This window comes from Spea bombifrons, chromosome 2 (genome assembly GCF_027358695.1).
Source record: "Spea bombifrons isolate aSpeBom1 chromosome 2, aSpeBom1.2.pri, whole genome shotgun sequence".
In the NCBI taxonomy this organism is placed as follows: Eukaryota; Metazoa; Chordata; class Amphibia; order Anura; family Pelobatidae; genus Spea; species Spea bombifrons.
This window is the reverse complement of record NC_071088.1, coordinates 68846593-68874227: the sequence shown is the minus strand read 5'-3', so window position 1 is coordinate 68874227 and position 27635 is coordinate 68846593. Positions and strand designations below refer to the sequence as shown.

The 27635-nt window shown below is 41.2% G+C and overlaps 1 protein-coding gene across 1 annotated transcript; it reads left to right on the top strand.

The window, feature by feature from the left end:
- Positions 1–56: 56 nt before the first annotated feature.
- Positions 57–22870, top strand: LOC128472735 (protein argonaute-4). The gene is made up of 18 exons (XM_053454671.1): positions 57–434; positions 4841–5009; positions 5406–5526; positions 6774–6955; positions 7110–7246; positions 7536–7670; positions 7758–7845; positions 10260–10407; positions 13868–13987; positions 16390–16518; positions 16747–16880; positions 17517–17701; positions 17896–18055; positions 18340–18655; positions 20152–20286; positions 20488–20589; positions 21654–21853; positions 22188–22870. The coding sequence occupies exons 1-18, from the start codon at positions 416–418 to the stop codon at positions 22294–22296; spliced, it is 2589 nt and encodes an 862-aa protein (XP_053310646.1). The 5' UTR covers positions 57–415; the 3' UTR covers positions 22297–22870.
- Positions 22871–27635: the final 4765 nt, after the last annotated feature.

The window sequence follows — 27635 nt, the reverse complement described above, 5'->3', positions numbered from 1 at the left end:
CTGCACCCCGCCCCCTTCCCACCAGAATGCGCGCGCTCTCCTTCCAGTGCACGCGGCGCGCCCCCACAACTCCTCCAGCAGCCCAGCACGCGCTCCTTCACGTTCCTCGCACTATTGCCTCTCGTTGACGCCGCAGCTTCCCCGGGGCAGATAGCAGACGACCCCCCCCCCCCCTCTCACCCAGCTCCGTGCAATCCGTTGGTGTTTGTGGGGGTTAGATTCCCTCCGCCCTTCCCCACTGGCTTCCCCTGCTCCGTGTAGGGCCGTCGCCGTCATTTCGTGGCTAGGAGAGGGCCCCCTGAAGCTCGGTGAGGCTTCCTCCCTTCCCCGTGCACCGATTCCGTCCGTAGAGAGACCCCAACCAGGAGCAAATATTCCGGAGAAAAAGAGACTCCCGGAGAGGACCGTAGCGGAGATGGAGGCGGTGGGGCCCGGTGAGTAGCGGTCGGACGGGACCGAGGCCTGGGGGGAAGATAGGCCTCACCTGAAGGGAGATAGGTAGGGGGAGCGTGCTGCCCGCAGGCCAGATAGGTGAGGCCTCACCTGGTGTAGGTGGGAGCGCTGTGCATGACCGGAGTAATGGGGAGCTATGTGGTATTTAATTAGGAGAGGCGGACATTGTTGTCGCGGTGCTCTGTGTAGATGGGGCTGTCTGCTGAGGGATTGTGTCTGTTGTGCTTGGGAATCCAGCTGGACCGGATGTGTTGGGGAGGTCTGTTCCTTTAATTTTGCCCCCCGTGTATCTGGTGCAGGATGGGCTCCTCGTAGCAGAATTCGCTATTATCTACTGTTTTTTTTTTGTTTTTTAAATATTTGTTGCTATTCTTTGTTTTTATTCCTCCAAACAAACTCGCAATAGCCCCTGTTAACAGTTTAATCCCCGATACATCGAAGCTACTCTATTTTTAACGCGTTCACTTCCTTAAATGTCAGTAGTGTTACAGTATGTTGCTCTTCAGTTTGGCCTCGTGCTGGAAGTTTCCATGTTTTTATTTTTATGAGTATTGCGAATTGGGGATGGTATTTTGTTTTTGTTGTGGTTTGAAATTTTAGTGTAGAATTTGGCCAGGGGCATCCAAGGTAACGTGGAACCATAAGGACTTCAAATACTGCATTGTTGTGCATTGCCGCCTGTTTTCTTAAATTATTTTTATATTATTTATTTTTATCTTGTGGTTTGTTTGCATTTTTGAGCAAATATATGCCAATCCATGCCACTTTTTGTCTGTTTGTGTGATGTTAGTCCTTGGTCGCGGTTACACTGCAGTCTTCTATATTTGCATTACAGTTGTGTAGATTTTCAGATAAGAAAGAGAATGCCATATACCTTGGGAAGGATTGTATATATATATATATATATATATATATATATTATATTTAACCAGATTTATAGCCATTACCTTACACTCAAAATTGTAATTGTTGAAAGGCGCTCCAGTATATATTTCTGGAAAGATCATTGCCCCCATTTAGGTCAAGATGTCAACATAAGTTGTATGCCACAGCATGCATTCTTCTGTAACATTGTAGATTTTATTTTTGGCTTTGAGTTTTCCAGACAAGGCTTTTGTGGATTTTTCCCTGTTTCCTTTCTTTGGCAAGCCGTGGCATACACGAATTTCCATATTCTGTGAATGTAGTGTTTGTTTAGCCCACCTACGTTAATTGGATTTTTCATTTTTTTCTTGCTACCTTTCATTATCACCCAGTTTTTCTGGTGTTTTTATCGGTTTGTCGCTACAACTCTTATGAAGATTTAAAGGGTAAATAATAATCTCCAAGGTTGTGTGATAATACACTATATGGTCAAAAGTATTGGGACATCTGACAATTACCCCAACAGGGAATTTTATGCAGTTGGTGTGCCCGCCACCCCCTCCCCCTGCAGCAATAACTGCTTCCACTCTACTGGGAAGATCCAGTAGAGCATTGGTGAGGTCAGGCACTGATGTTGGATGAGAAGGCCTGGCTCACAATCTCCATTACAGTTCTGCTTTTTATACTGTTGTTCACCACCTTCTTCTTGACTCGCTTGCTTCTATAGGCATTTGAGATACAGCTCTCTCCTGGATCTCCTCATATCTGTCTAACCGTTCCTTCTCTGGCAAGTCATCATCTGCCCTTCCACCTTCGCTTGGTGTCCCCCAAGGTTCAGTCCTTGGCCCTCTGTTCTCTCTTTATACTTCATCTCTTGGCAAACTAATCAACTCATTTGGCCTCCAGTATCATCTATATGCAGACGATACCCAAATCTACCTGTCGTCTCCTGATCTCTCTCCATCTCTCATGTCCCGTATTACCAATTGCTTGTCTGCTATTTCTTCATGGATGTCACAGCGCTACCTGAAACTTATTTTTTCTAAAACTGAACTAATTATCTTCCCTCCTTCTATCTCCACTTCACTACCTGAATTCTCTATCACCATTAACACGACTCTCTCCTACTAACCGGGCCTGATGTCTTGGGGTCATCCACCCGTTCCTCACCCAAGAATCCGCAAAAGCTCTGGTTCATTCGCTTATCATTTCCCATCTTGACTACTGCAACACTCTTCTGGTTGGAATTCCACTGTCTTGACTCTCTCCTCTACAGTCTGTCCTAAATGCTGCTGCTAGGCTTATCTTCCAACCACCACACTAACTCTCACCCTTTCTCTGTGCCCTATGTTTGTCACCAAATTCCCTCAAGATTGTAAACTAGCGCTCTCTCCACCTAATGTATAGGTTTGTCTTAGTCTGTCAATTCTCATCTTGTCATACCCCTTGAATATATGTATTGTATTAAGCGGTGCGTAGATTGTTGGCGCTATCTAAATAAAAGATAATAATAATCCCAAAGGAGTTTGATGGGGTTGAGGTCAGGGCTCTGTGTGACCAGTTGTTATTCCACACCAAACTCACCCAACCATGTTTTTATGGACCTTGCTTTGTGCAGTAGGGCCCAGTCATGCTGGAAAAGAAAAGGGGCTTCCCCACACTGTTACCACAAAGCTGGAAGCATAGCATTGTCCAAAATGGCTTAGTATGCCCCCTTCAGCGTACCAAGACATTTTGGACAATGTAATGCTGCCAACTGTGTGATTGCAAGCTGGGCCTTCTCGTACAACATCAGTGCCTGACCTCACAAATGCTCTGCTAGATGAAGGGAGAAATGCTCCACCATCTTGTGGAAAGCCTTCCCAGTAGAGTGGAAGCTGTTATAGCTGCAGAGGGGATACCGGCATCATATTAATGTCTGTGTATTTAGAATGTAATGTCAAAAATTCACTGATGGTGTAATGATCAGGTGTCCCAATACTTTTGTCCATATGGTCCAGCTAGGTAGTTGTATTTGTCATGTGGTAGTCATGCAATACATGCGGTATATAAAGCATGCGCAGTTACTCTAGCGCTTGACGCCCACACTGCAGTACATTGTACAGGCGCACAGATTCACACTGACTCAGAACTATAACAATACATACATACATACATACATACATACATACACACACACATTGACACTACAGTGCATTACACGTACATATACTATCCCACAACATAATTCCTCAGATCTGTCTGCGTGTGAACTGCCCACCACTGCCTTTTGGGGTCACTTGTGGCACCCCTCGCTGCCCCCTGTAGCCAAATAGCGGGGCCTGACCTGGCTGTACCTCCTGGGTGCCAGGAAAGTGATTTTGAGTCGCCATGGCAACCTGACACCTGGCATTTAAGCCCCGATGTAAGATACGCAATATGAGAGTTTGAATGTTGTGTGTGTGTATGTAAAATCGTTTGGGGCAGGTTAGAAAACTTGTGTGTTGATTTGAAGCCTGTCACTCCCTGCCTTGTATTGTATTGGCATTCTAGGTATTATCACGAACAGTGCAAAAAAGATATTAAGTGCGCTTATCATAAATCTATTAGAGATAATAGCAAATCTACAGAACCTGCATATGTGTTCTGGTTGCAGGTGACTTCTGTTTTATCACAAACATCAGCATGCAAATTATGAAATTTGTTCTGCTCACACACACACACACAGCCCATGTCATCTGCTCCGAACCTCTTCTTGTTACTGGTCACATGGATATTTGGACATTGTTGCATCTGGCTGATGGAGACCAAGAGCATTTCTCTAAATAGAGCAAAAAATAAGAATTACCAATCCCAGTAAACATATGTGATTATTGTAATTGTATAAGAATAGCGTGTATTGCCCTGTCCCAGACGGTACATTGTTTATTTTACCGTAATACGGCCCTGCCTGCTTTCAGTTGTGAATAATTAGTTGGTTCTCTCTTTAATAACTTTTGTTTTTTATTATGGATGTTATGTATGTTGCACCATACGGGTGTGTGTGTGTGTGACACATTATACACATACTATTAAGCGCAAAATGAAATTACCTAAAAGACCCTTAGGATGTAATGCTACATTCAATGTATTCACAATGGCAAAGAAATGTCGTAAGAGTGGAGTTTCCCCTCAACATGAGGCGCTATCGGATGTGATGGCATTTGTTGGCTCCATGCTGACCAAGTGTAACACCTGGTGCAAGCGGCAGTTACGCTTAAATAAGATGCTCACTTACTAGAATGAGTGCAATGTGTGGGAGTACGTGCCGAAAGTGTACTAACAAATGGGGAGGTGTTATATGAGACCCTGCTTTGTAACCAAAGAATGCATTGCCTGTTTGTCTTGCAGAAAAAAATGCAATGGAGTCCATGCAAAAAAGACTTGAATATGCATTTAACATGAAACTAGGGCTGGAGTGGTCGTTTAACGTTATAGCTGGCTGTACTTTACTAGGTCTTCGCAATTGTTGACCTAAATCAATTTTATGTCTTCCATTATTTAGGCCCTCCACCGACCAATCTCTTCCAGCCTCCGCGACGTCCTGGACTGGGAACACTTGGAAAGCCGATAAGGCTCTTGGCAAACCACTTCCAGGTTCAGATACCGAAGATTGATGTTTATCATTATGATGTGGACATCAAGCCAGAAAAGCGGCCTAGGAGAGTCAACAGGTAGGAGCGCTTGGCAACTACCCTTGGCAAGTTATTTTTTGAAGAAGTGCCTACTTGACTCTTCGTAACATTTCTATTTTTGCCTATTTACATCTACATCTAAGCTATTCTGTACGTGCTTTCTACTTAAACCTCTTAATTTATGTAACTCTTATTTTATTTATATAGCGCCATCAAATTCCGTAGCACTGTACAATGGGTAGGCTGGACATAACAAGTAGTACTTAACATAACAATTTGACTAACGGAGACAACAGGTGGCAGGAGGGCCCTGCTCAAACGAGCTTACAGTCTAGAGGACTTTCTGACTTTTTAACTTATATCTAACTTGCTTAACACTTGCGCTAGCAGTGGTTAGGTCGTTTTCAGAAAACTTTTTTTTTTTGTATTATTTAGGGAGGTGGTTGACACAATGGTCCGTCATTTTAAGATGCAGATATTTGGAGACCGCCAGCCTGGTTATGATGGAAAAAGAAATATGTATACTGCCCACCCACTGCCAATTGGGAGGGACCGAGTGAGTACAAATTTAACTGTTTCTTTTTTTCTCATTCCTTTTAAATAGGTGATAAAATGTTATATACCGTATTTGCTCGATTATAAGATGACCCTGATTATAAGACAATCCCCCAAAATCTGAATATTAATTTAGGAATAAAGAAAAATATAAGACGACCCTACAGGAAAATTTTACTAGTAAATGTTAATTCATGTAAACTGTTTTTTAATAAAAGCTATGATTGAGAAAAATAGTTTTTGTTTTTATTTTCTTTTATTTTCCAACCTGCCCCCCCAGTTATGCACATCTGCCCCCAGGCTTGCCACTCTGCCCCGGAAATGCCTTATACCCCCTAAATGCCACTGTGCCCCATGATATGCCTTTTAACCCTCTAAATGCCACTGTGCCCCATGATATGCCTTTTAACCCTCTAAATGCCACTGTCCCATGATATGCCTTCTAACCCTCTATATTCCACTGTGCCCCATGATCTGCCTTTTGACCCCCTATGTGCCACTTTGCCTCCAGAAACGCCTTATACCCCTATATGCCACTCTGGCATTTACGGGGTTAAAAGTGTGTGTGGATGGGGGCGGTGTAGGTTACCATACAGGAGGATCCAGGTCCCCTGCAGCACTGCGGGGGATCTGGATCTTAGTTTCATAGTCAGACCTCTGAGGTCTGATTATAAGATGACCCCGGTTATAAGATGAGGGGTAATTTTCAGAGCATTTGCTCTGAAAAAAACCTTGTCTTATAATCGAGCAAATAAGATACTTGGGTCCAATTGGTATCAATATGTTGGAAAATATAAAACCACGTGGCTGTTTCTTATCTTTAGTTATACAATCACATCTACTGTATAGTTTGTGGCGTAGCATCTCTTAGTGCATGTACGTTTACTATACTAGACACCTGACTACATCTGCTCTGAGTGACACGGGCAGAGAAATTAACTTTTTTTGTTTTGTTTTTTGAGGTAAGGCACTTGAGGGCAAACAGTTATGCATATGGGAAATTTCAGTAGTGCTATACTTTATACACGACTGTTCATTTGAAGTTAGGTAAGGTAAGGAAAGTTGCACTACTGTAATGGCTATTTTGATTTGCAACATAACATTTAATTATACTGTATGAGAAATGTATTGTAGTCCTCCTGGTTAGTATAAGTGTATTTATAAGGTACATTGTTTGATGAAGTTTATAATATGCATATGCATATACAGATTCTATATAGTTTTGTTTATTTAAAATGCCCCTTACAGGTTGACTTAGAAGTGACTCTTCCAGGAGAGGGCAAGGACCAGACTTTTAAAGTGACCATTCAGTGGGTGTCTGTGGTCAGTCTCCAACTTCTCTTGGAGGCTCTATCTGGACACCTGAGTGAAGTTCCAGAGGATTCTGTTCAGGCCCTTGATGTCATCACTCGTCACTTACCATCAATGAGGTATTTATTACCCCCCACCTTTTCATAAACATTTTAGAGCACTGGAAAATCATCTCAGAGCATCTTAAAGCAAAGCTAGCATCTTCGTTCCGTGCTAGTTCTGTTTTTATTTGTAGTTGGCAGTTAATTTGTGCATTCTGCTTTATTTCTATAGGTATACACCAGTAGGCCGCTCGTTCTTCTCCCCACCCGAAGGTTACTATCACCCATTGGGTGGTGGACGCGAGGTCTGGTTTGGGTTTCATCAATCTGTGCGTCCAGCCATGTGGAACATGATGCTAAATATTGATGGTAACCTCCATATAAATATCAAATATACACTTAAGTAGACATGCATTGTAGGAACAACAAAAGAAAAAGATGCATGCTTTAGGAAGGTGAATTTTGTGCAAATATGTATTTGAATTCCCTCCCGACCTCTAATGTCGTAAGACAAAGGTGTTGTTATCAGAGAGAAGGCAGTTGCAGGTCAATTAAGTTAAAAAGCATGCGCACAAAATCTTTGTAGAGAAACGTGCCATATTTAATGACGTGGAAGTCAGTTTGTTGAGGTTGTTTTTTTTTTGTTTTTTTTTTTCAGTTTCTGCAACCGCATTTTACCGAGCCCAGCCTGTCATTGAATTCATGTGTGAGGTTCTTGATGTTCAGAACATAAATGAGCAGACAAAGCCTCTGACCGATTCTCAGCGGGTGAAGTTCACTAAAGAAATAAGAGGTGACGTATTTGATTTTTTTTTTTTATTTGTTAAAACTGTGCACTCCTCGATCAACCTGATACATGGTTGAAAATCTCCCCTTCTAGGTCTGAAAGTTGAGGTCACTCATTGCGGGCAGATGAAGAGGAAATATAGAGTGTGTAATGTTACAAGGAGGCCAGCCAGTCATCAGACGTAAGATGCTTTTTAGCTTGCTTTGCCTACTCCATTATTCCTAGATGAAAGCTTTGATATATTATGTTTTTTTTTTTTGTTTGTTTTTTTTTTAACACCCCCCCTCCCCAAGTTACATTCATACACCTGTTCTTGTGATCTTTAATATGTAAACACAACATACCTCTTAACATCACATGCAGATGAATTTGCCCCTACAAAGCATGACTGTTTTTCATAAACTCCATCGCATTTTTCTCCGTTTAGTGTACCTGGGCATGTCCCTGACAGACTTTAAATTGATCCTCCACTTAATAACTGAAACATACTTACTTGTAGAGCTGAAACAACGAATCGATAAAATCGATAATAATCGATAACGGAAATCATCGATAACGATTTCCGTTATCGATTAATCGAGTGATCAATTCGTTGTTGGAGCACTCGGCTCCTTTTACTTACCTCCGCGAGCGTTCCCCGCTTCTGCTACACGCTCTGCAGTCTCCGCCTTCTTTTAGCTACGTGACGGATGTGACGCGTTCCGGAGGTAAGTATTCTTCATGTCTATGTGCACGGATCGCACAGAGCCACTCGCACAGAGCGAATCGCTCTGTGCGAGTGGCTCCACTCGCACAGAGCGGTTCGCTCTGTGCGAGTGGCTCCATTCGCACAGAGCGGTTCGCTCTGTGCGAGTGGCTCCATTCGCACAGAGCGGTTCGCTCTGTGCGAGTGGCTCCATTCGCACAGAGCGGTTCGCTCTGTGCGAGTGGCTCCATTCGCACAGAGCGGTTCGCTCTGTGCGAGTGGCTCCATTCGCACAGAGCGGTTCGCTCTGTGCGAGTGGCTCCATTCGCACAGAGCGGTTCGCTCTGTGCGAGTGGCTCCATTCGCACAGAGCGGTTCGCTCTGTGCGAGTGGCTCCATTCGCACAGAGCGAACCGCTCTGTGCGAGTGGCTCCATTCGCACAGAGCGAACCGCTCTGTGCGAGTGGCTCCATTCGCACAGAGCGGTTCGTGAGTGTGGGTGCAGGGCAGAGTGGGGGTGGGGGTGCAGGGCAGAGTGGGGGTGGGGGTGCAGGGCAGAGTGGGGGTGGGGGGTGCAGGGCAGGAGACTGGGTGCAGGGCAGAGTGGGGGTGGGGATGCAGGGTGTGAGTGTGGGTGCAGAGCAGAGTGGGAGACTGGGTGCAGGGCAGAGTGGGGGTGGGGATGCAGGGCAGGGTGTGAGTGTGGGTGCAGGGCAGAGTGGGTGCAGGGCAGAGTGTGAGTGTGGGGGCAGGGCAGAATGTGGGGGCAGGGCTGGGTGCAGGGCAGAGTTAGAGACTGGGTGCAGGGGCACAGTGCAAAGTGCTGGGTGCAAAGTGCCAGTGCTGGGTGCAAAGTGCCAGGGCTGGGTGCAAAGTGCCAGGGCTGGGTGCAAAGTGCTGGGTGCAAAGTGCCAGGGCTGGGTGCAAAGTGCAAAGTGCTGGTGCAAAGTGCTGAATGCTGGGTGCAAAGTGCTGGATGCAAAGTGCCAGGGCTGGGGCAAAGTGCTGGGTGCAAAGTGCTGGGTGCAAAGTGCCAGGGCTGGGTGCAAAGTGCTGGGTGCAAAGTGCTGGGTGCAAAGTGCAAAGTGCTGGGGCAAAGTTTCTTGAACAGTAATAGTCCACCTCTTTTCAGAATGTTTGGGGTTATTTTGTTTCATAAATATTGTGTTTGGGTTCTTGTACTTTGAAAATATTGTTTTTTATTACATCATAACAAAATAAGAATGTTAATGTAAATTTTAAGTTGTTTTTTAACATCCAGTTCATTAAATTCTTTTAAATAAACGAAAAATTTGCATATTGTTTTTTTTTTATCCGATTAATCGATTAATCGAAAAAATAATCGGCCGATTAATCGATTATTAAAATAATCGTTAGTTGCAGCCCTACTTACTTGTCCACACAGAAGGACACCAACTGTGAGGCAAACACACACCTAATTAAAGAAAATTAAAGAGTCGGGAAACTCGATAAACTCTGACGCTTGCAGTTATAACTTTGGCCTTCAGATCCTATAGCACAGGCTCTTGGCCTTTTTATTGTTTTATATTCAACATGACAAAGCAGTTTGACTTCACCTTGAAAGTTCTGTTACTGGGTTTCCATATCTTCCAGTGTTCTGCTTCATACTCTATTCAGCTTGTGCACTGGTACATGATGCATATTAAAGATACTCGAATCCTTGCAAACTGTACCTTTTTAAAACCGCTTTATTCATTAGCTTGTGTAGTTGTATACAGTCTTGACCACAATTACATTGGTTTTCTTTGAATGTTTGGTAAGGGGGTTAAACACCCTGGCTGTGCTACCTGTCTCCTAACGCTGTAGAAATTGGCTTATTCTATTGGTGGTAGTAGGGCAGCTGCAAACTCACTTTTAATGTTCTTTGCTCACTCATCTCCTTTCTATAGGTTTCCCTTGCAGCTGGAGAATGGCCAGGCCATGGAGTGCACAGTTGCTCAGTATTTCAAGCAGAAGTACAGCTTACAGCTGAAATACCCCCACCTTCCCTGTCTGCAAGTGGGGCAGGAGCAAAAGCACACTTATCTGCCCCTTGAAGTAAGTAGACCTGTGGTGTCTCCTTCTGCTCAGGACATGCTATAGTACATCTTTGCTGTGAGGGTGAGATATAAAACATTTAGGTCCTGTTATGGAGGGTTTTCAACATGTGAGATGGACTGTATTTAAAATGACCAATTATCTTGTAACTTTATGTGCATTGTAATATCCTTAGTGTATATAGGTGGTTGAGCATGTTTTTCGGTGTTGCCTGTGCTATACACTACAAGTGGGAATGTCTTTGTATTTCTTTTTGCAGTGACACCTCTTAGTTTCATTGGCCTTCTACCATGTATGGAAAGGCAATGCCCATAAATGTATTGTTACAAAATGTTTCACAGTTAGAATTGTGACTGGTTGCATAAAATGGATGTGCAAACGGTAATCTTTGATATAATCTACTAGTGGTCATAACAATTTTTTAAAGGCTGTAAAGAATAGGGGAACATAAAAAAAAAAAACTCATCCACCTAGGTTTCAGGGTTACTTCTCCTAGGGAAACTGCATAGCCATGAGCATGTTAGCAGTGAAGTTGACCATCAAATATGTCTGCAAGTGTAGTTCCTGTATCTAAGTGGCCTTTCCAGTCTTGACATATAAACATGCACCCCGTTCACCAGTTCAGAACTTACTAGATGAAAGCTTTTATCTATTTTTGCATAAGTACATTAATAGGAATGGGCTCAATGTAGGGTCCCACAACACAACCCCCCCCCTTTTTTGTTGCGCAATGGCTTACCATGTGTTTGCATTATAACAAGCCTTAAGGGAGGTTTTTGGGCAAGTTTATTACAAAATGTAGATCGAGCCTGGTGTTTGGACTTTTCTACCAAAAATTCTTACCAACAGAAGGGCTCCAATTTTGTTTCAAGAAGTTGACATAGCCAGTCAAACCCTGTCACATTTGAGAAATGACAGTCCCATAAAGTAAATGAGTGAAGACTAAGGGCCTCCTTGAGCCACCCAGATAACCATGCTTGATGTCATCCTGTTTTTGGGCCTCTTTTTATAGGAAGTTGTCTTGAAACCTTGTAGGAGCTGGAAGCAGATATGTTATGTTATGTTTCATTGTCTAATTGGTGTCCCGTGTCTGACGTATTTTTTGGGTTAGCGCTTGACTCTTATCCTTTGTCCCACTTTTTTTTTTTCCTGTTTCTCTGTTTTAACTTTCTTCTATTGCGCTTGAGTCATAGGATATTTTGATCACACAGTGTATGGTTAAAATGAGACGACAAGCTATAAATATCAGTTTCCATATTCCAGACCATCTACCATGGTTCATTAGCATGCCTAGTTGTGCAGGTGTTTTATTTCTTTGTCTGAGCACAAGTCCCTCATCAATTTGCTTTTTTTGAGAGACCGGTACTGATTAACCTTTGTTCATCTGAGAAGATCCTTTAAAACTGTCAAGTTAGGTTGGAGGTGACACACAAAACTGACACTTTCCTAAGACATTGTTAGGTGTTGGGTAGTGAAATCACACGTAATCAAATGTGGTAATCTGGGATAACTAGATAAACCTGTTGACAAACTTGGTGCCCAGGGTACTGGGTGCCTCACTTCACCCGCAGAAAAGCATTGTCACATTTACGTTGGCAGGTGAGAGGGTGAGTAGTGTGTGTGTGTGTGTGTGTGTGTGTGTATATACTAAAGTGTCAGCCAGTGTGTGTGCTGGTGTCTGTGTGTAGTTCTAGCCAACGTATGTGTGTAAATGTCAAGTGCCAATTAGTGTGCACATGTATAAGAGGGTGGCGCTAGTGTGTATGGTGGTAATGTTGCAGTATAGCACTTACATGAGTGTTTATATTATAGTATTGTATTGTGTATGGTGTCAGCATATGTGTACATTAGCATAGAACGTTGGCATGTGTTACTGTAGGGTGTTGGTGAGAATAAGATGTTAATGTGTCTATCACTGTATGTTAGTGTTTAAATGTAAGTGTGTGGCAAGGCTTGACAAACCCAGGGTGCCAGGTTAGGTAATATATGAAAATAGCATAATTGGGGGGTTCTGGCTCCTAACTTTTTTGGCTGGCTCCAAGATCCAAATCAAATCTGTCGACCCCTGGTCTATATATGCAGCCTGTTATATGGGAGTCCTATGGTTTGGGAACCTCAAAATGTCCCTCTTAGAGATTGCACACAATCTTATATTTTGTTGTGTAGAGAATTTGGTTAGCGTGTCTGGCTACTACTTGCATGTGTCTTGTGGGTTTCTACGTACCGTTTCATTGCTGCTTACGTCAGAGCAGATCCTGAGAAACGTTTGTTTGCAAAGCATTTCTCTGGATGTAGTCCATGTGGTGCATGTTCTGACTTTAAGTTGCCTCATATATCCTATTTTTAAACGGCTGCACTTTCAGCTGTTGTATACTGTATGGCTGTGAAGCAGGTGGATGCAAGGTATTGTGTTACAGACTACACTACTGTAGCCTGTCAGCTGATAAGTGCTATCATTCCATTACCGGCATACTTCAGCTGCTGTAGTGGACAGTGGAGTGATGCTTCAGCTGTTAGTGGGGGGAGCGTCTTGCAGCCCTGGTGCTACTTATTTCCTGTTACGCACTGTTGAGACAGTCCATTTGGGCGCCCACTAGGAAGTTTCCAAAATTGTTTACAATTTACCAGAAATCAAACAATGTAATCCATAAAATGGTGACAACCTAAACACACAAAAATGCCAACACCAATCCAGAGCTTGGCAATAAAGCAGCCTTCTTGCGGGTTAAGCGCATCCAAAATTATAAAGTAGGTTTGTTAACAGATGGGTAACATTGGGCAGTCAGTCAAATATTAAGTCATTATATTTTATAGATCTGGGGTTTTTTTTGTTGTTTTTTTTTGCCATCACTGTCAAAAAATGCCTTGTCTTCTGTTTTGACATACTTTAAGTGTAACCTGAGCTCATACTGAGCGCTATTACACTTTGTCAGCTTGGAGCCAGCAATATAAGGCTAGTGCTGATAGGAGAGATCTCTGTGTCTAATTACAGCCTGATTCCGTGTGCAATAAACTATAGGAATTACTACTACGTTCTGGGTGATCTAGGCCATGTTTTATATTATGTAATATAGTATGTCCTGTGATCATGAAGCGGTTAAGTAATTGATTGGAAAGCTCATGCGTTTTACACAATACAAAATGCTTTTATTTCTCTTGCAAAGCTACTCATGGAGCATTCACTCTCCATTGCCATTCTAATTCCAACCATCTAGTGTTTACAGTCCTCATTGTCTCATGCATCTAGTGTTGCTTTATAAATGGTAAAGTTTCTCTAATTGGCATTAAAGCTGTAAGCTTATAGTTCATGAAGTGAGCTCACTATGTGTTAAAGAAAAACATAATGTTAAGTTGGATGAGGCTGTTAATCTATTGATTCTAAAATGTTCTCAGTAGTTCTTACTAGTATTCCATGTTGATTGACTAAAGTGCAATTGATCTTTAATGCCTGTCTTCTCAGGTGTGTAACATAGTGGCCGGCCAGCGGTGTATCAAGAAACTGACTGACAATCAGACCTCCACAATGATCAAAGCCACCGCCAGGTCTGCACCTGACAGGCAGGAAGAGATCAGCCGACTGGTAAGTATACAGGAAATTGCAATTAATATATATTTTTAAATAGAAAAAAACGAAATGGAACTAACGTAAAGGCCGCCTTTAATATGAAAATCTATATGCTAAAATATTTTCCTGTTACTGCATGCTCTATCTGTATTGCATAATACATAATTGCAAAATATGATATGGTTTTCATCTGTTATAATAATGAACTCAATCTGTTTTAACAAATAACACACAAATTATTTTATTGGTCATGTCCATATTGAATACGTTATTCAAACATTCACAGTGTGGATTGGAAAAAGTATGTGAGCCCCTAGGCTAATTACTTCAACAAAAGCTAATTGGAGTCAGGAGTTACCAAACCTGGAGTCCAATCAATGAAATAGGATTGGAGGTGTGTTTTGAGGTTGCTGTGCTCAAGACGCACCTACTGATGTGACCCATGCTTTAGAAAAAATAAATCTGTTAACCTACAATCAAGAATTGTTGATTTGCATAAAGCTGGAAAGGGTTACGAAGTACAAAGAGTTTCCAAATTAATTAGTCCACAGCTAGACAAATTGTTTATGAATGGAGACATTAACCCATTAAGGACAATGGGCGGTCCCTAAACCCATTGAAAACAATGCATTTTGTGCCCGTACATGTACGAGCTTTGTCATTAAGGGGTTAAGAGCTGCGGCCACTCTCCCTAAAAGTGAGCACCCAGCCAAGATGACTCCTTGCTTTCTGGCAGCTGAAGTTGGGTGATACAGGACAATGACCCTAAACATTGAAGTTGATCTACTACAAAATGGGTTTTGAGTGATTTGGTAATGAAGAATGGTCTAAAATTCCTCCTGAAGGTTTTAATTTGTATCTTCTGGAAGCACTTGTTTGAAGCACAGGTTATTGCTGCCAAAGGAGCTTTGACTAGTTTTGAAGTATTCTTCCCTTACTTTTTCCACCAGCTCTGTGAATGTTTAATGGGTGTGTTCAATAAAGACATGAAAGATTATCTTTGTTAACATAAGAACATTGTTTTTGTTTAGAATTGTAGCTTAGATGTAAGTCAGATTGCATTTTCTGAACAATCGATGCAGAATATCAGGTAATTTCCAAGGGGTAACTTTTTGTTGCCGTTGTAGGTGTGTATATACACTGACAGGCGAAGTGAATTACATCAATAATATTATCACGGCACCTTTCAGTGGGTGGGATATATTAGGCAGCAAGTGAACATTTCCTCCTCAATGCTGATGTGTTAGAAACAGGAAACATGGGCAAGCGTAAGGATCTGAACAACTTTGGCCAGGGCTAAATTGTGATGGCTAGATGACTGGGTCAGAGCAGCTGCAGCTCTTGTGGAGTGTTCCGAGTCTGCAGTGGCCATTACCTATTTAAAGTGGTCCAAGGAAGGAAAAGCAGTGAACTGACGACAGGGCTCATTGATGCATGTGAGGGGCGATGGCTGGCCTGTGTGTTCAAATCCAACAGATGAGCTACTGTAGCTCAAATTGCTGAAAAACATCATGCTGGTTCTGATAGGTGTCAGAACACAGTGCATCGCAGTTTGTTGAGTATGGGGCTACGTAGGTGCAGACCAGCCAGGGTGCCCATGCTGACCTCTGTGCACTGATCAAAGTGCCTACAATGGGCACGTGAGCACAAGAACTGGACTACAGAGCAATGGAAGAAGGTGGCCTGGTCTGATGAATCATATTTCTTTTACATCAAGTGGATGGCCGGGTGCGTGTGCGTCGCTTACCTGGAGAACACATTGCACCACGATGCACTATGGAAAGAAGGCAAGCCGATGGAGGCAGTGTTGTGATGCTTTGGGCAATGGTCTGCTGGGAAACGTTGGGTCCTGCCGTTCACATGGATGTTTTGACGCGTACGCCTACCTAACCATTGTTACAGACCATATACACCCTTAACAGCAGGATAATGTGCCCTGCCACAAAGCAAAAATGGTTCAGGAATGGTTTTCAGGAACAAAACAAGTTCAATGTGTTGACCTGGCCTCCAAATTCCCCAGATCTTTATCCAATAGAGCCTTTGTGTTAAGTGCTGAACAAACAAGTCCAATCCATGAACGCCCCACCTCGCAATTTACAGGTCTTAAAGGATGTCCTGTCTACGTCTTGGCGCCAACATACCTCAGCACACCTTCAGAGGTCAGGTGGAGTCCATGCCTTGACTTGTCAGGGCTGTATTGGGGGCAAAAGGGGGACTTACACAATATTTAGGCAAGTGGTCATAATGTTATGGCTGATCGATATAACAAGGGTTAACAACTGCCGTAAACATGAATATTACAGCATGTTTGCAATGTGTACATGAATACTAATGGAAACCTTTGATGTGTGGTCTGCATCAATAACTTATTTTTTATGTTTGTTTGGATTGTAACTAAGTTGTCCATTTTTTTCCAGGTGAAGAGCAATAGCATGGTTGGAGGGCCGGACCCATACCTAAAGGAGTTTGGCATTGTTGTACATAATGAAATGACAGAGCTTACTGGCAGAGTGTTACCAGCGCCAATGCTTCAGTATGGAGGCAGGGTAAATAACCACCCCATATTCATCTCCTTCAGCCAGCTACTTGTTTTTCTGCTTAATTTTTACATTGTGAAGAAGGTCCATTGTAGGCATGGTTTTCGGAAAGCATTTCTTACAGCTTTGTTTTTCTGTCATAAGGAGTTATTTTTGACAGTTTAATCACTTCTCAAATGTATAGGTCAACCATATGTGGTAGAATGTCTTAATGATTTAATGATCATCTCACCCCAGAATAAAACTGTGGCCACTCCAAACCAAGGTGTCTGGGACATGCGAGGGAAGCAGTTCTATGCAGGCATTGAGATCAAAGTTTGGGCTGTTGCTTGCTTTGCTCCACAGAAGCAATGCAGAGAAGACCTACTGAAGTGAGTTGAATGTCGTAACTGTTTACTAATACAAATCTTAAACATTAGTAATGAGTTGGTGACCGCTCTGAAAACAGGATAGTGTAAATACAAATATTTCAGATTTTTTAATTAAAAAAAAATTGTAAAAATATTAAATACTATACAAATATTTTTTCTAGGTAATAAGGCACTTATTGTCCAACTGTGATAGACATGTGGGGATGTTTATGCACTAAGGGTATTGTAAACAAAAAATATATAAAATTCATCTGTGTTCTTTCTTACTGGTTTAAGTGTACAAACATTTTTTAAGTACGGTTGTCTTTTATTCTTTTCCTAGCATTATGAACACCTTTTTTGGCAGCTGCTAATTCTCAGTGACTTTACTCTATCTCCTACTGTTTTCGTTCCCTATCTCCCAGTCCCTACTGGTGCAGACCCACATTAAGCATTCCATACACGTGTTAACCATGCTTGAGAGCCCATTCTCTCTAATGTGCAGTTAGAATACATGTTTGTATCTAGTTGTAGTTCATTAAAAAAGAGCTTTTAAAATGTTTCGAAAATCCTAGAAAATTTAGAAAATGAAAACCTTGCTTTGGCTTGAAGTATTTATCATGGTTTGTTTTTTTTACTCTCCGTGTGTTAAACAAGGAGTTTCACTGATCAGCTGCGCAAGATCTCGAAGGATGCAGGAATGCCCATTCAGGGTCAGCCATGCTTTTGTAAATATGCACAGGGTGCAGACAGCGTCGAACCAATGTTTAAACACCTTAAGCTGACATATGTGGGTCTGCAACTCATTGTCGTGATCCTACCTGGAAAAACCCCAGTGTATGGTAAGTAGTATTATGAAATGTCACTTTTCCAGGCATGTAGTCGATAAGCACATAAATGCAGATGCTTCTAGTGCATGTGTTCATATCATCCAGGTAGTTTGAGGCTGCGCTTGGGCACCTTTTCATTTATTTTATTTTGCAGCTAGGAAGACCTTGGCATTGGATTCTAAATGTTTTTGTTTCTTGCTTTCTAGCGGAGGTGAAAAGAGTAGGAGATACCCTTCTAGGCATGGCCACCCAGTGCGTTCAAGTGAAAAATGTAGTGAAGACCTCACCCCAAACACTTTCCAATCTTTGTTTGAAGATCAATGCCAAGCTAGGGGGCATAAACAATGTCTTAGTCCCACATCAAAGGTGAGCTTTTAACCACAGGTGTCTGACAAGGTACAACCTTAAAATATTGTTTTATGTCTTTCATAGTCTATAGTTTGAGTTATAGTTGTCTAAATGAAATAATTGACAAAGGAAATATATACTCCTTGAATCCACACGATCACCCTTCTGTATTAGGGATGTGGACTTCTGTAGTTGTCCATATGTTGCTTCTACCTTTTACAGTATCTTCTGCAATGTTCTACATTATATGTATAATCTTCTTAAACCTGTCAAATTGTATGTTGTGGTTTTTTTTTCTTCAGGCCCTCTGTGTTTCAGCAGCCTGTCATATTCCTGGGCGCAGATGTTACCCACCCACCAGCTGGAGATGGCAAGAAGCCTTCGATTGCAGCTGTTGTGGGCAGCATGGATGGGCATCCCAGCCGTTATTGTGCCACAGTTCGTGTTCAGACCTCTCGCCAGGAGACTACCCAAGAGCTTCTCTACAGTCAGGAAGTCATTCAAGACCTGAGCAACATGGTGCGTGAACTCCTCATCCAGTTCTACAAATCGACCCGCTTCAAGCCCACCCGTATCATATACTACAGGGGAGGAGTCTCTGAAGGCCAAATGAAACAGGTGCGGTTTATGAATCCATGTGTACAAGCTGCTTGCAACCAATCCAAAATTTACATGGTACCCATACAAATTATATATTCTTTCAAGGACTGAAAGGGCTATCTTTGCAGAATCCCTTAAGTGCAGTAATAAACATAGGTGTGTTTTTTTTTTCTTTCCTTGCCTCAGTGTTTTCTATTTGTGTAGCTAAGAGATTTTATTTAACTTTTCAATTAGTAGGGTTTAAATGTTTACTTTTAATGTTTTTTTCCCCCACAGAAATGTTTAAAACTTTTATGCTATAACCAAATGGTACCCCTGACGTCAATAAATTACAATTTTTTTTTTATTCATTTGAATCTACTGAAGCCCCTTGCCAGCATTACTGGTTGTTGCTGGTTGGAAAGATTTCAAGCTGTGATTACACAGCCTTGCTTCCTGTGCAGCAACTGAGAGATCACATGAGGTGTAGGGTAGTATGTTTTTTTTTGTTTTAGCTTTTTGTCCTGCATAAATTGAAGCTAGCATTGACTCTTCTGTCAAGTGGAGCAGCTGATCCCTTCCTATTTGCCGTATTTAGTTGAGATTCTCAGTAATGTGGATATGGCTTTTTATGTCTAAAGAAAAAAATGCTTGTGACGCTCCAGCCATCGGATGCACTTTAATGTGTATGATAAGTGTGTGTGGTCCTTCTTCAATTTCATGTGATGATTGTTGAAAATTCATGGTGGAATTCTGCAGAATTTCCACAAATGCATTTGCATCCTGCATATTATATACTCTCCTGTAGCCAGGCCAATGCATGCAGGGGACTCTTCAGACTACAGTGCACCCTCTGGGGTCTCCTTTATTAGCAGGAGCTAGCTTGCTGCTAACTCATCCGATGTCATGACACTCCATGAGATTAGATCAGAATGCCTCAACATGTTACAGAAACAACATTAAATGTAAAGAGGGTCTATCCAGACCCTTCTGAAACCTCTGACCCCCCCCTTTTGTATAGGTACTGCAATCAGCTCTCTGATCAGCAGCAATGAGAATCAAAGTGAAGAGGGAGGAAGTATTAAATGTATATTTTAAAAACTATTTTAAATATTTTAAAAGTAAAATACATATTAAAAATGAAATCATAAGCTCCAGTGATGTCACATGACATAAGGGAGTACTATTCAGTTCCAAGATAAATTGGAGGTCTTAACACCTCAAAGGGAAGAAAATGCCATTTCCAAATGCATACCATTTTTGTTTTTGACAAAATGAGACTATAGAAGAAAGAAAAGTTGTATACCAAGAAACCCTAAGCTGTCCTTGGATAAAACAAAGTGATGTTGTGGGTACACTAAAGATATAAACAGTAAATCAGGGTTGAACAAACATATGCTAAAAATGTCAAAATGTTCCGGTCACTTAGGGGGATAAACCCCTCTACCACGAAGTGGTTAAGCTGAAAATCTTTCTGCTGTTGATGTTTCTCAATATGAAAACACTTTTTAATAATTCTGCATTTCTGTTCATAGGTTGCCTGGCCTGAGCTCATGGCTATTCGGAAGGCCTGCATTAGTCTAGAAGAAGACTACAGGCCTGGGATTACCTACATCGTTGTTCAGAAGCGGCATCACACAAGGCTTTTCTGTGCTGACAAAACCGAAAGAGTATGCATCCCCCCTCTTTTCAGATACCTACGGTCACTTCTCTGTAAACTTAACTCTCTGTTTTTAATAGCAGCAGAAGTTTGCTTTTTGTCATAATGTTGAAGTACCCCCTCCTTATAGTATAGTCATAAATGAACTAATGAAATATATGTAAAACCCTCTGATGTAATTACCCTACTTACTGACAAACCTTCATTGTAGGTTGGAAAAAGTGGAAATGTGCCAGCAGGAACAACCGTGGACAGCACAATAACACATCCATCTGAATTTGATTTCTATTTATGCAGCCATGCTGGGATTCAGGTAAGGAATGGAAGCCAGGCTATTAACTGCACCATTGTTAATCTAACATGCCCAACTGCCTACCTCTGTCATAGAATAGTCCCCAACCCCCATCATATCTAGCCCTATAAGAAAGTTCAAACATCTCTCCCCAGTTACCCAGAATAAATTAACACTGAAGCAATAATACAGAATATACATACATACATACATACATACACAGAGGAAATCAACTTTGACTACATTTTAGAAAAAAAGATAAGGTAATTTGAATTGGGGAGCAGTTAAACTAACTTTTTTTTGACACTGCTGATCACAAAAGCGTTTTGTTTTTGGTGGGTTTTTTTTCTTTTCAGTCTTATATTCTGTGCTGGAAAATAAAAGCAAACATGCAATGTTTGTCTGAAATAAAACCAAAGTTATCACAACATTTGGAGATTGGTGATAAAAAATGTACCTTTTATAAGGTGACTAATATTGAAGTTACAGAACCACCATGCTATATTACATAAAAGTGGCTTGCAACTTGTATTATATTTTTTTTGGGGGGTGGGGGGTTCCATACAAAATGTCCTACATTTATGTATATGGTTTCAAGGAAAACATTTCTGTGGGTACATTGAGTAAGAACAGAGAGATAGTAAAATCATGAAAATTGTGCCGGTCCTTAAGGAATTAAAGCTGTAACTTTGCAGACTGTTTTGTGTTCCTTTCTTTTTCACTAATGTCTTAACTGCATGGCTAATACTGCATAAGATTTTGAAGCTACAGTTGTCTGTTTGCATATGTCATGGACTCGAGTAGCTATTGATCGAGACTTTTTCATCCATTAAGTTGACATGTAGCATGTTTTGTGTGTAGTTATTGAATCTAAACTGTTTTTCAAGCCTATTCAAGATAAAAATACAATAAGAAATATTCAAGCAGTTCAAGAACCTTAAACAATTTGGTGGCATTTGCTGTTCTAGCAATATTTTCCCCAGTATCCACTTATAGCTGATAGCCTTAAGATATAAAAAAGCAGGGGAACAAAAATAAAACTTGTCCTGTTGACTTTTTTTTTTTACGTACTTGCTCTCCGTTAGGGAACCAGTCGGCCCTCTCACTACCAGGTTCTTTGGGATGACAACTGCTTTACTGCTGATGAGCTTCAGCTACTGACCTACCAGCTGTGCCACACGTATGTGCGCTGCACACGCTCAGTCTCCATCCCGGCACCTGCCTATTACGCTCGTTTGGTCGCTTTCAGAGCCAGATACCATCTAGTGGACAAGGATCATGACAGGTTAGTACTTAGTGTGTTGATGCAAGTAGTGCCTCCTTTTTTTAAACTGTTAATGTATGTAATTCAGTAACTTTGCTAGTAAACTGCAATCAAAGGGGCTAAAAGGAAAACATTCAGATTAGTTTTTTTTTTTTTAAATCCCATGCATCTCTTTGGGTGCAATGTGTGATTATTTAATACTACTTTGTGTCAGTCCATTAAAATGTGTATTCTCTCAAGCGGTGCTTTCGATTTGCCGTCTGTGTACCTAATTTTAGTATTTGCCCCCATTTTTTTTTTTTATTTGAATTTAAAACTGCTGATGTGATTGCAAATCCTTTTTATCTTTTTGCAGTGCCGAGGGAAGCCATGTTTCTGGTCAGAGCAATGGTCGGGACCCCCAAGCTCTGGCCAAAGCTGTTCAGATTCACCATGACACCCAACACACAATGTATTTCGCCTGACAGCCATGAGACACTGTACCAACTCTCCTCATCTGTCTTCTCAGATTCTGGGAAAAACATTGAATACAGTCTTTACGCTTTTGTCAGGGCCAACTCTTGACTTCCCACCAGCACATTATGGACTTTGCACTGAATCTCTTCACAGTTTGAGTCAGAATTGAGTAATTGAGAAATGTCGGATTATTTTATTAAAATTTTATTATGGTTTTAATTTAAATTATTCTGACCTATGGACTTTCTTCTGATGCGTTGGACTGATTCTTTACCTCAAGCTCACAATATATCTGAACGTTTTGCTTTGTTTTATTTTTTTTTTAATTTATAAGCCAGCATTACCCTATACTTGGTTATCGCAATCCTTGACATGCTTTCTTAACGCGCTGCTTTGTGAGTATACATATATGGTAAAGTATAATTGTTTGGGGCCATAGATATAACGAGAGTCTTTACTGTACAAATTCCTTATAATGACCTTTTTACAGGTATCGCCGTCTGTCAGGTTCTTAAACGTTGCAAGTTTGTACTTTTAAAATGGGTGCAAGCGACAAAACTATTGCACTATATAGCAGATGAATTGAGGTGTTTTTTTCTGTATTAAATGAATGTTTAAAATGAATAGGATTTACTGTAAGGGCAGTTCACCCTTGCCATCCCCCCCCCAGAGACATTAATTTATCTCACATTGCGACCTTGCGTAAGTATTTTTGCCTGCACATAGAAGAGCCCATAAAATGCTGCTGAGATTTGATCGTTTTTAACTCTTATAGTGATGGTAGTGTTGGGATGCCTTTTTTTGGCAATAATTTTTTTTTTTTTTTTTTTTTGCATCGCTAACACTTCTTCAGCCAGATGCTTTACTTGTAGTGTATCATTTTACAAACAAATGTGTGCAGCTGTGGGGCTATAAATATATATATATATTTCCTCCTCATTTCAAAGGGCATTTTGTACCTTCCACTGCCAGCGGGGCAGGCCCTGCTTTTAACTAACCGACATCTCTCGTTTTTTGAAGTAGGTAGTGACTTGATGCAGCTTTTCATTTGGTAGAGGTTACATGATTTATACACCAGCATTTTTCCCCCCCAAAATATTCTCAAGCTACTAAAAGTAACAAAAAAATGCATGCGCTTATTTTCAAGATGACCCTCCCAAAACGTAGTTAACAAGCCCTTCCCTGTGTGAAAATTGCTGTACAGTACTCCATGCCGGAAGGTGTCTGGTTGAGCCTCTTGAAAGACTGTGATGTAAAGTCAACCTTTCAACAAACTCTCCATTTTGTTTTTCTATCAATACCTCAAGAAAGCATTCACTGCTAAACCTGCTCTGCTTAACTCTGCCCCATGCAGCACGACTAAAGGTTTGACCGTTGTTTGTTTATAATTGTTGTAATAACACAGAATATATACCTCACTGGGATTGTAGAAATGTCTTAACCTTTTGTGGGACGATTACAAATGCTGCTTTCGGCTTTGCTGCTGATTAACCCCTGCAGTGCAAGATGGTGCCAAACCAGCCATTGGCCGTGCTTATATTAGAGTTTCCCCTTTAACGTCTGGCGTGTTGAGTTGCAGCTGTAAGGGGGCGGCCTGCTGATAACTGTTCACTCGGTAAAAACCGCGCAAACCTAACTTGGCACATATGGCTCAATTGTACCTTTGGCTACAAACACTTGAAGGGGAACCTTCACTGGTGAACACAAACTGTTTTGAGGTGGCAGGGCACTTTTTGATGACATCACATTCACCATAAGCCCCCATAGGTGTCTGCTGCGGTGTAATCATTCCACAGAGCTGTAAACTAGCTTTGTGTGCTTGTCTGCATAGTATTGCTCTGTGTATATATATGCCCATATGATCTCCAGCCCATGAAATATTGATTTAACATTGTATTACACATAGCTTTTTTTTTTCTTTAAATATAATTGTGAAATTAAGTTGTCCCAGGCACAGCTAACTAAAGAATTCCCCCTCTCTGAATCACGCTTTTTGTGCCTCTTTCTCACGCCAGAGCTTATTGTATATTCAGTTTCCATACGTCCTAAAACTATTTCCAAGATGGCAACTCCTGTGATGTCATCAAACTACTACTAGTGAGACTTTCCCTTTAAGAAGTGTTGTACCGGGGAGAATTGGAGAACATACATTATACGTTTAATGTCTCCCCTTCACCCCTTCAGATGTCATTCTCATTCTTGATGTGATCTGTGAAGCCTGGTATCTTGATGCTTTTGCTTCACCCCTTTGGCTGCCATGCTGTGAACTTCATATCGTATTTAGCTTATGCTTTTGCAGTCACCCCTTGACATTGAAGGGTTATTATACAGCTCATGGGTAGATGAGGTGGCCCACAGTGTTTGTATTGACAGGAAGTTTAATCCATTTCATTAATGGGGGGGAAAAAGTCCAAACTGTGCCATGGGCTTTTTTAGGATGAAGCAGTCTCTGCAGTGCCCACCTGCACACTTCCTGTACATGCTCTGTACATATAGTTAATACTGAGCTGAGGTACATACTGAAGATGAGATACAGATCTATAATGTGGGGATAAAAATAATTATACATGTTTTTATAGTTGTGGGAATGCAATAACTTTTTTTTCTTTATTTCTTTGTGGGTGATATCTTTCTGCAGAAATGAATAGGGGAGGGGGGATTTATGTAACAAGTATGCATATTTGTGTGTGTGTGTCTTTTATGAAATCTGCTGATTGTGGTGCAGCAATACTATTGTGAACTTTGCTTACAAAACGATAAGGTGGGAAGCATTGCGTGGATGGATCGGTTTTGAAAAGATGTTTAAGAAACTGTTGAGTTTGTCAGTGAATTGATAAAATTTATATTGTACTTTTTAAAGCAGGGGGGCATTATATTGTATTTATTTTCTTTTATCATACCCCTTGACTATAATTTTTAACGCGTATGTACTTTTGTCAGACTCTTCAAATCTTCTAGCTGCCACTAACTGCATTTTATTTTCTTGTTAGATTGTGACTTTTAGTATGCCCTTTTCACATGTGTTCACAAACTGACGTTCAGATTCAGCAAGTGGCAGATGTAGCGATATTGGTGCATCTTCTCAGAGAGAATATCGTTTGGACACTTGTAGTCAAAGCTTATGTTGTTGAGCTGTGCTGTTTTCTGTCGGCCAAAATAACACTGTCCATTAATCTGCATACATAACACAGCCACTTTAATAATTGGGGAATACGTTTTTGGTATTTTCTAAATTGTCATAGTAAATAACCATGTGTGTACGGGAGTGTTGCATTCTGGCAAGTGATGGTTTGTGTGCATAAATATTTGCAGCCTGTGTACCGGGTAAGTTTTTTTTTTTTTTTTTTTTTTTTTTTTATATCTGTGTAAATCATTGGTTGCTAGTGGTCAATGCCTCAGCTGGTATGAACCTACAACTTCTGTGTTCAGGAGTCGGCTATAAGCACACACCTTTGTCTTTTACAGTGTTGGCTGATCATCAAGCGGGTTGCAGTCCCACCGGTAGGCTAACCTTTTAGCGTAAGACTCCTTATGTTTAATGACAATCTTAAAAGTATGTGGCTTTGCCCAGAAGAAAGTGGCTAGTGTCAAATGTTAGAACAAATGGACTACTAAAATGTTTGGTCAAGGATCAGTAAAGGCAGATTCTAGCCCATGGTAAGGTGATTGTGAATGGTTAATTTTGATATTGGTCTTGCAGATGCTAGCACAGCGTGGAGCCCCTATGCCCACATAGCACTTGAAGCTGGTAAGAAGATGTGTATAGGGATGAGTGGGTTTGACAGAAAAGGGACTATCTGCTTTCTTTTATGGACATTTTACTTATTCTACAGCCTCCTTTATGTGGTTTAGTTTAATTAAATGTATGACCTTGACAAGTTGCATAATATCTATCCTTTTCCTCCACCGCAAGCAAGTAGTTAACATGTTTCCTGAGTTCTATAGTGTTTCTATGTCTAGGAAGGGAGGGGGGGTTTCTTGTATAAAATTGCATTTGTTCAACTTTTTGATGTAAATTTTGTTTCTACGTTGTTGCTAGACTTGTAATGTTTTAAATTGTGTTATTAAATTCAGAATGGATGTATGTCTATAGCAATACGAGGTATTTTTCTTTTTTTTTTTTTAATGCTATTTAAGGGCTGTTCAGTAGCCCCTGTTAGATTGAGATGCTGGCTGTACTTTTTTCCTTTTTCTTAAGAAAATTTGCAGGGATTTTGTTTGTGTATAATGTAAAATATACAGGCATTATGCCAAATAAATTGTTTTTGTTGTGTTTTCATTCTGGGGCTGGGCCATGGAAGTGTTCCTAAAAGGTTATCCGGGGTCAGAACCAAACTAGGGAAAAATAAACACCATATAACCGCTTTTATAAATAGCTTCCCTAGTTTTCTGGTTCTAAGCTGGTTTTGTTAATGAAAAATGGTTTTGGAACTGCTCAGGTCTTTATTGACAAGTAGCTCAATGACCCAAGGTCATTATCTTGTGGAATTTAAAAACACTTAAATCACATATTTGCATAGCAAATGAGGACCTGTCACTTGGCATAGTTTGTTCCTCAAGGAGAACTGGAATTTTTTTTCCTGTTCAGAAAGAAACCACTGCCTCTTAGTGTTCCAAAGGTGGAGACTGCTGTAGCAAAGGCAAGATTCGTACCTTCCTTCCATCTGATGATGCTGCCAGTTTCTGTGAGCTGATGGACAGGAAGATAAAGCGCTTTGAGGCAATTTTGGCAAGTTTCAAAATCTGTATTGCCTCGGTGGCTGTAATACGGTCAGTGAAGTTATGGCTGCGGCATCTACAAGACCATGTGTATCAGAGAGGGACTTCACCAGGAAGAACCTCCGCTCTAACTGTTCTAGCTCATAGGGCTTTTATGGCTAAAAGGCTGGTTGCTGAAGGGGCTTCTAAGAGCAAACTGTGTTCCATGCCTTTTGTGGGTAAGGAGCTTTTTTTGCAAGAACTGGAATCATTACTTGAGCGTACTACTGGAGATTCTGGTTACCTCAGAAGAGGATGTTTGCCATAATTTCAGGACCCAAGAGGAGCCAAGCTGTTCAAGGTTCACAAGGGACGAACCTTATTCCTCAAGAAGTAGCTTGGGTCGCAGCAGGGGGAGAGGTGGTGACAGCCATGTTTTGTAAGTTTTGACTGGGTTTTGACAGGGGCGATTTTTATTTCAATGACTGTTTGGATGGGTGGGTTCTGAATACTATTGAACATAGATATCGCAAGATTTCCAGGCATGTCCCTTCCTCATCTGGCGGTGTTATCCATTCAGATGAGAGGCTCTTTCACATGAACAAAGCAATTCTTCCAGTGCCACACAAGAAGCAAGACGTGGAAGTGT

Bases quoted from the DNA above. Each gene is read 5' to 3' on its own strand.
- LOC128472735 (XM_053454671.1), top strand. The intron at 6,956-7,109 runs GTATTTATTACC...TTATTTCTATAG, and splicing joins CGTCACTTACCATCAATGAG to GTATACACCAGTAGGCCGCT. The intron at 7,846-10,259 runs GTAAGATGCTTT...TCCTTTCTATAG, and splicing joins AGGCCAGCCAGTCATCAGAC to GTTTCCCTTGCAGCTGGAGA.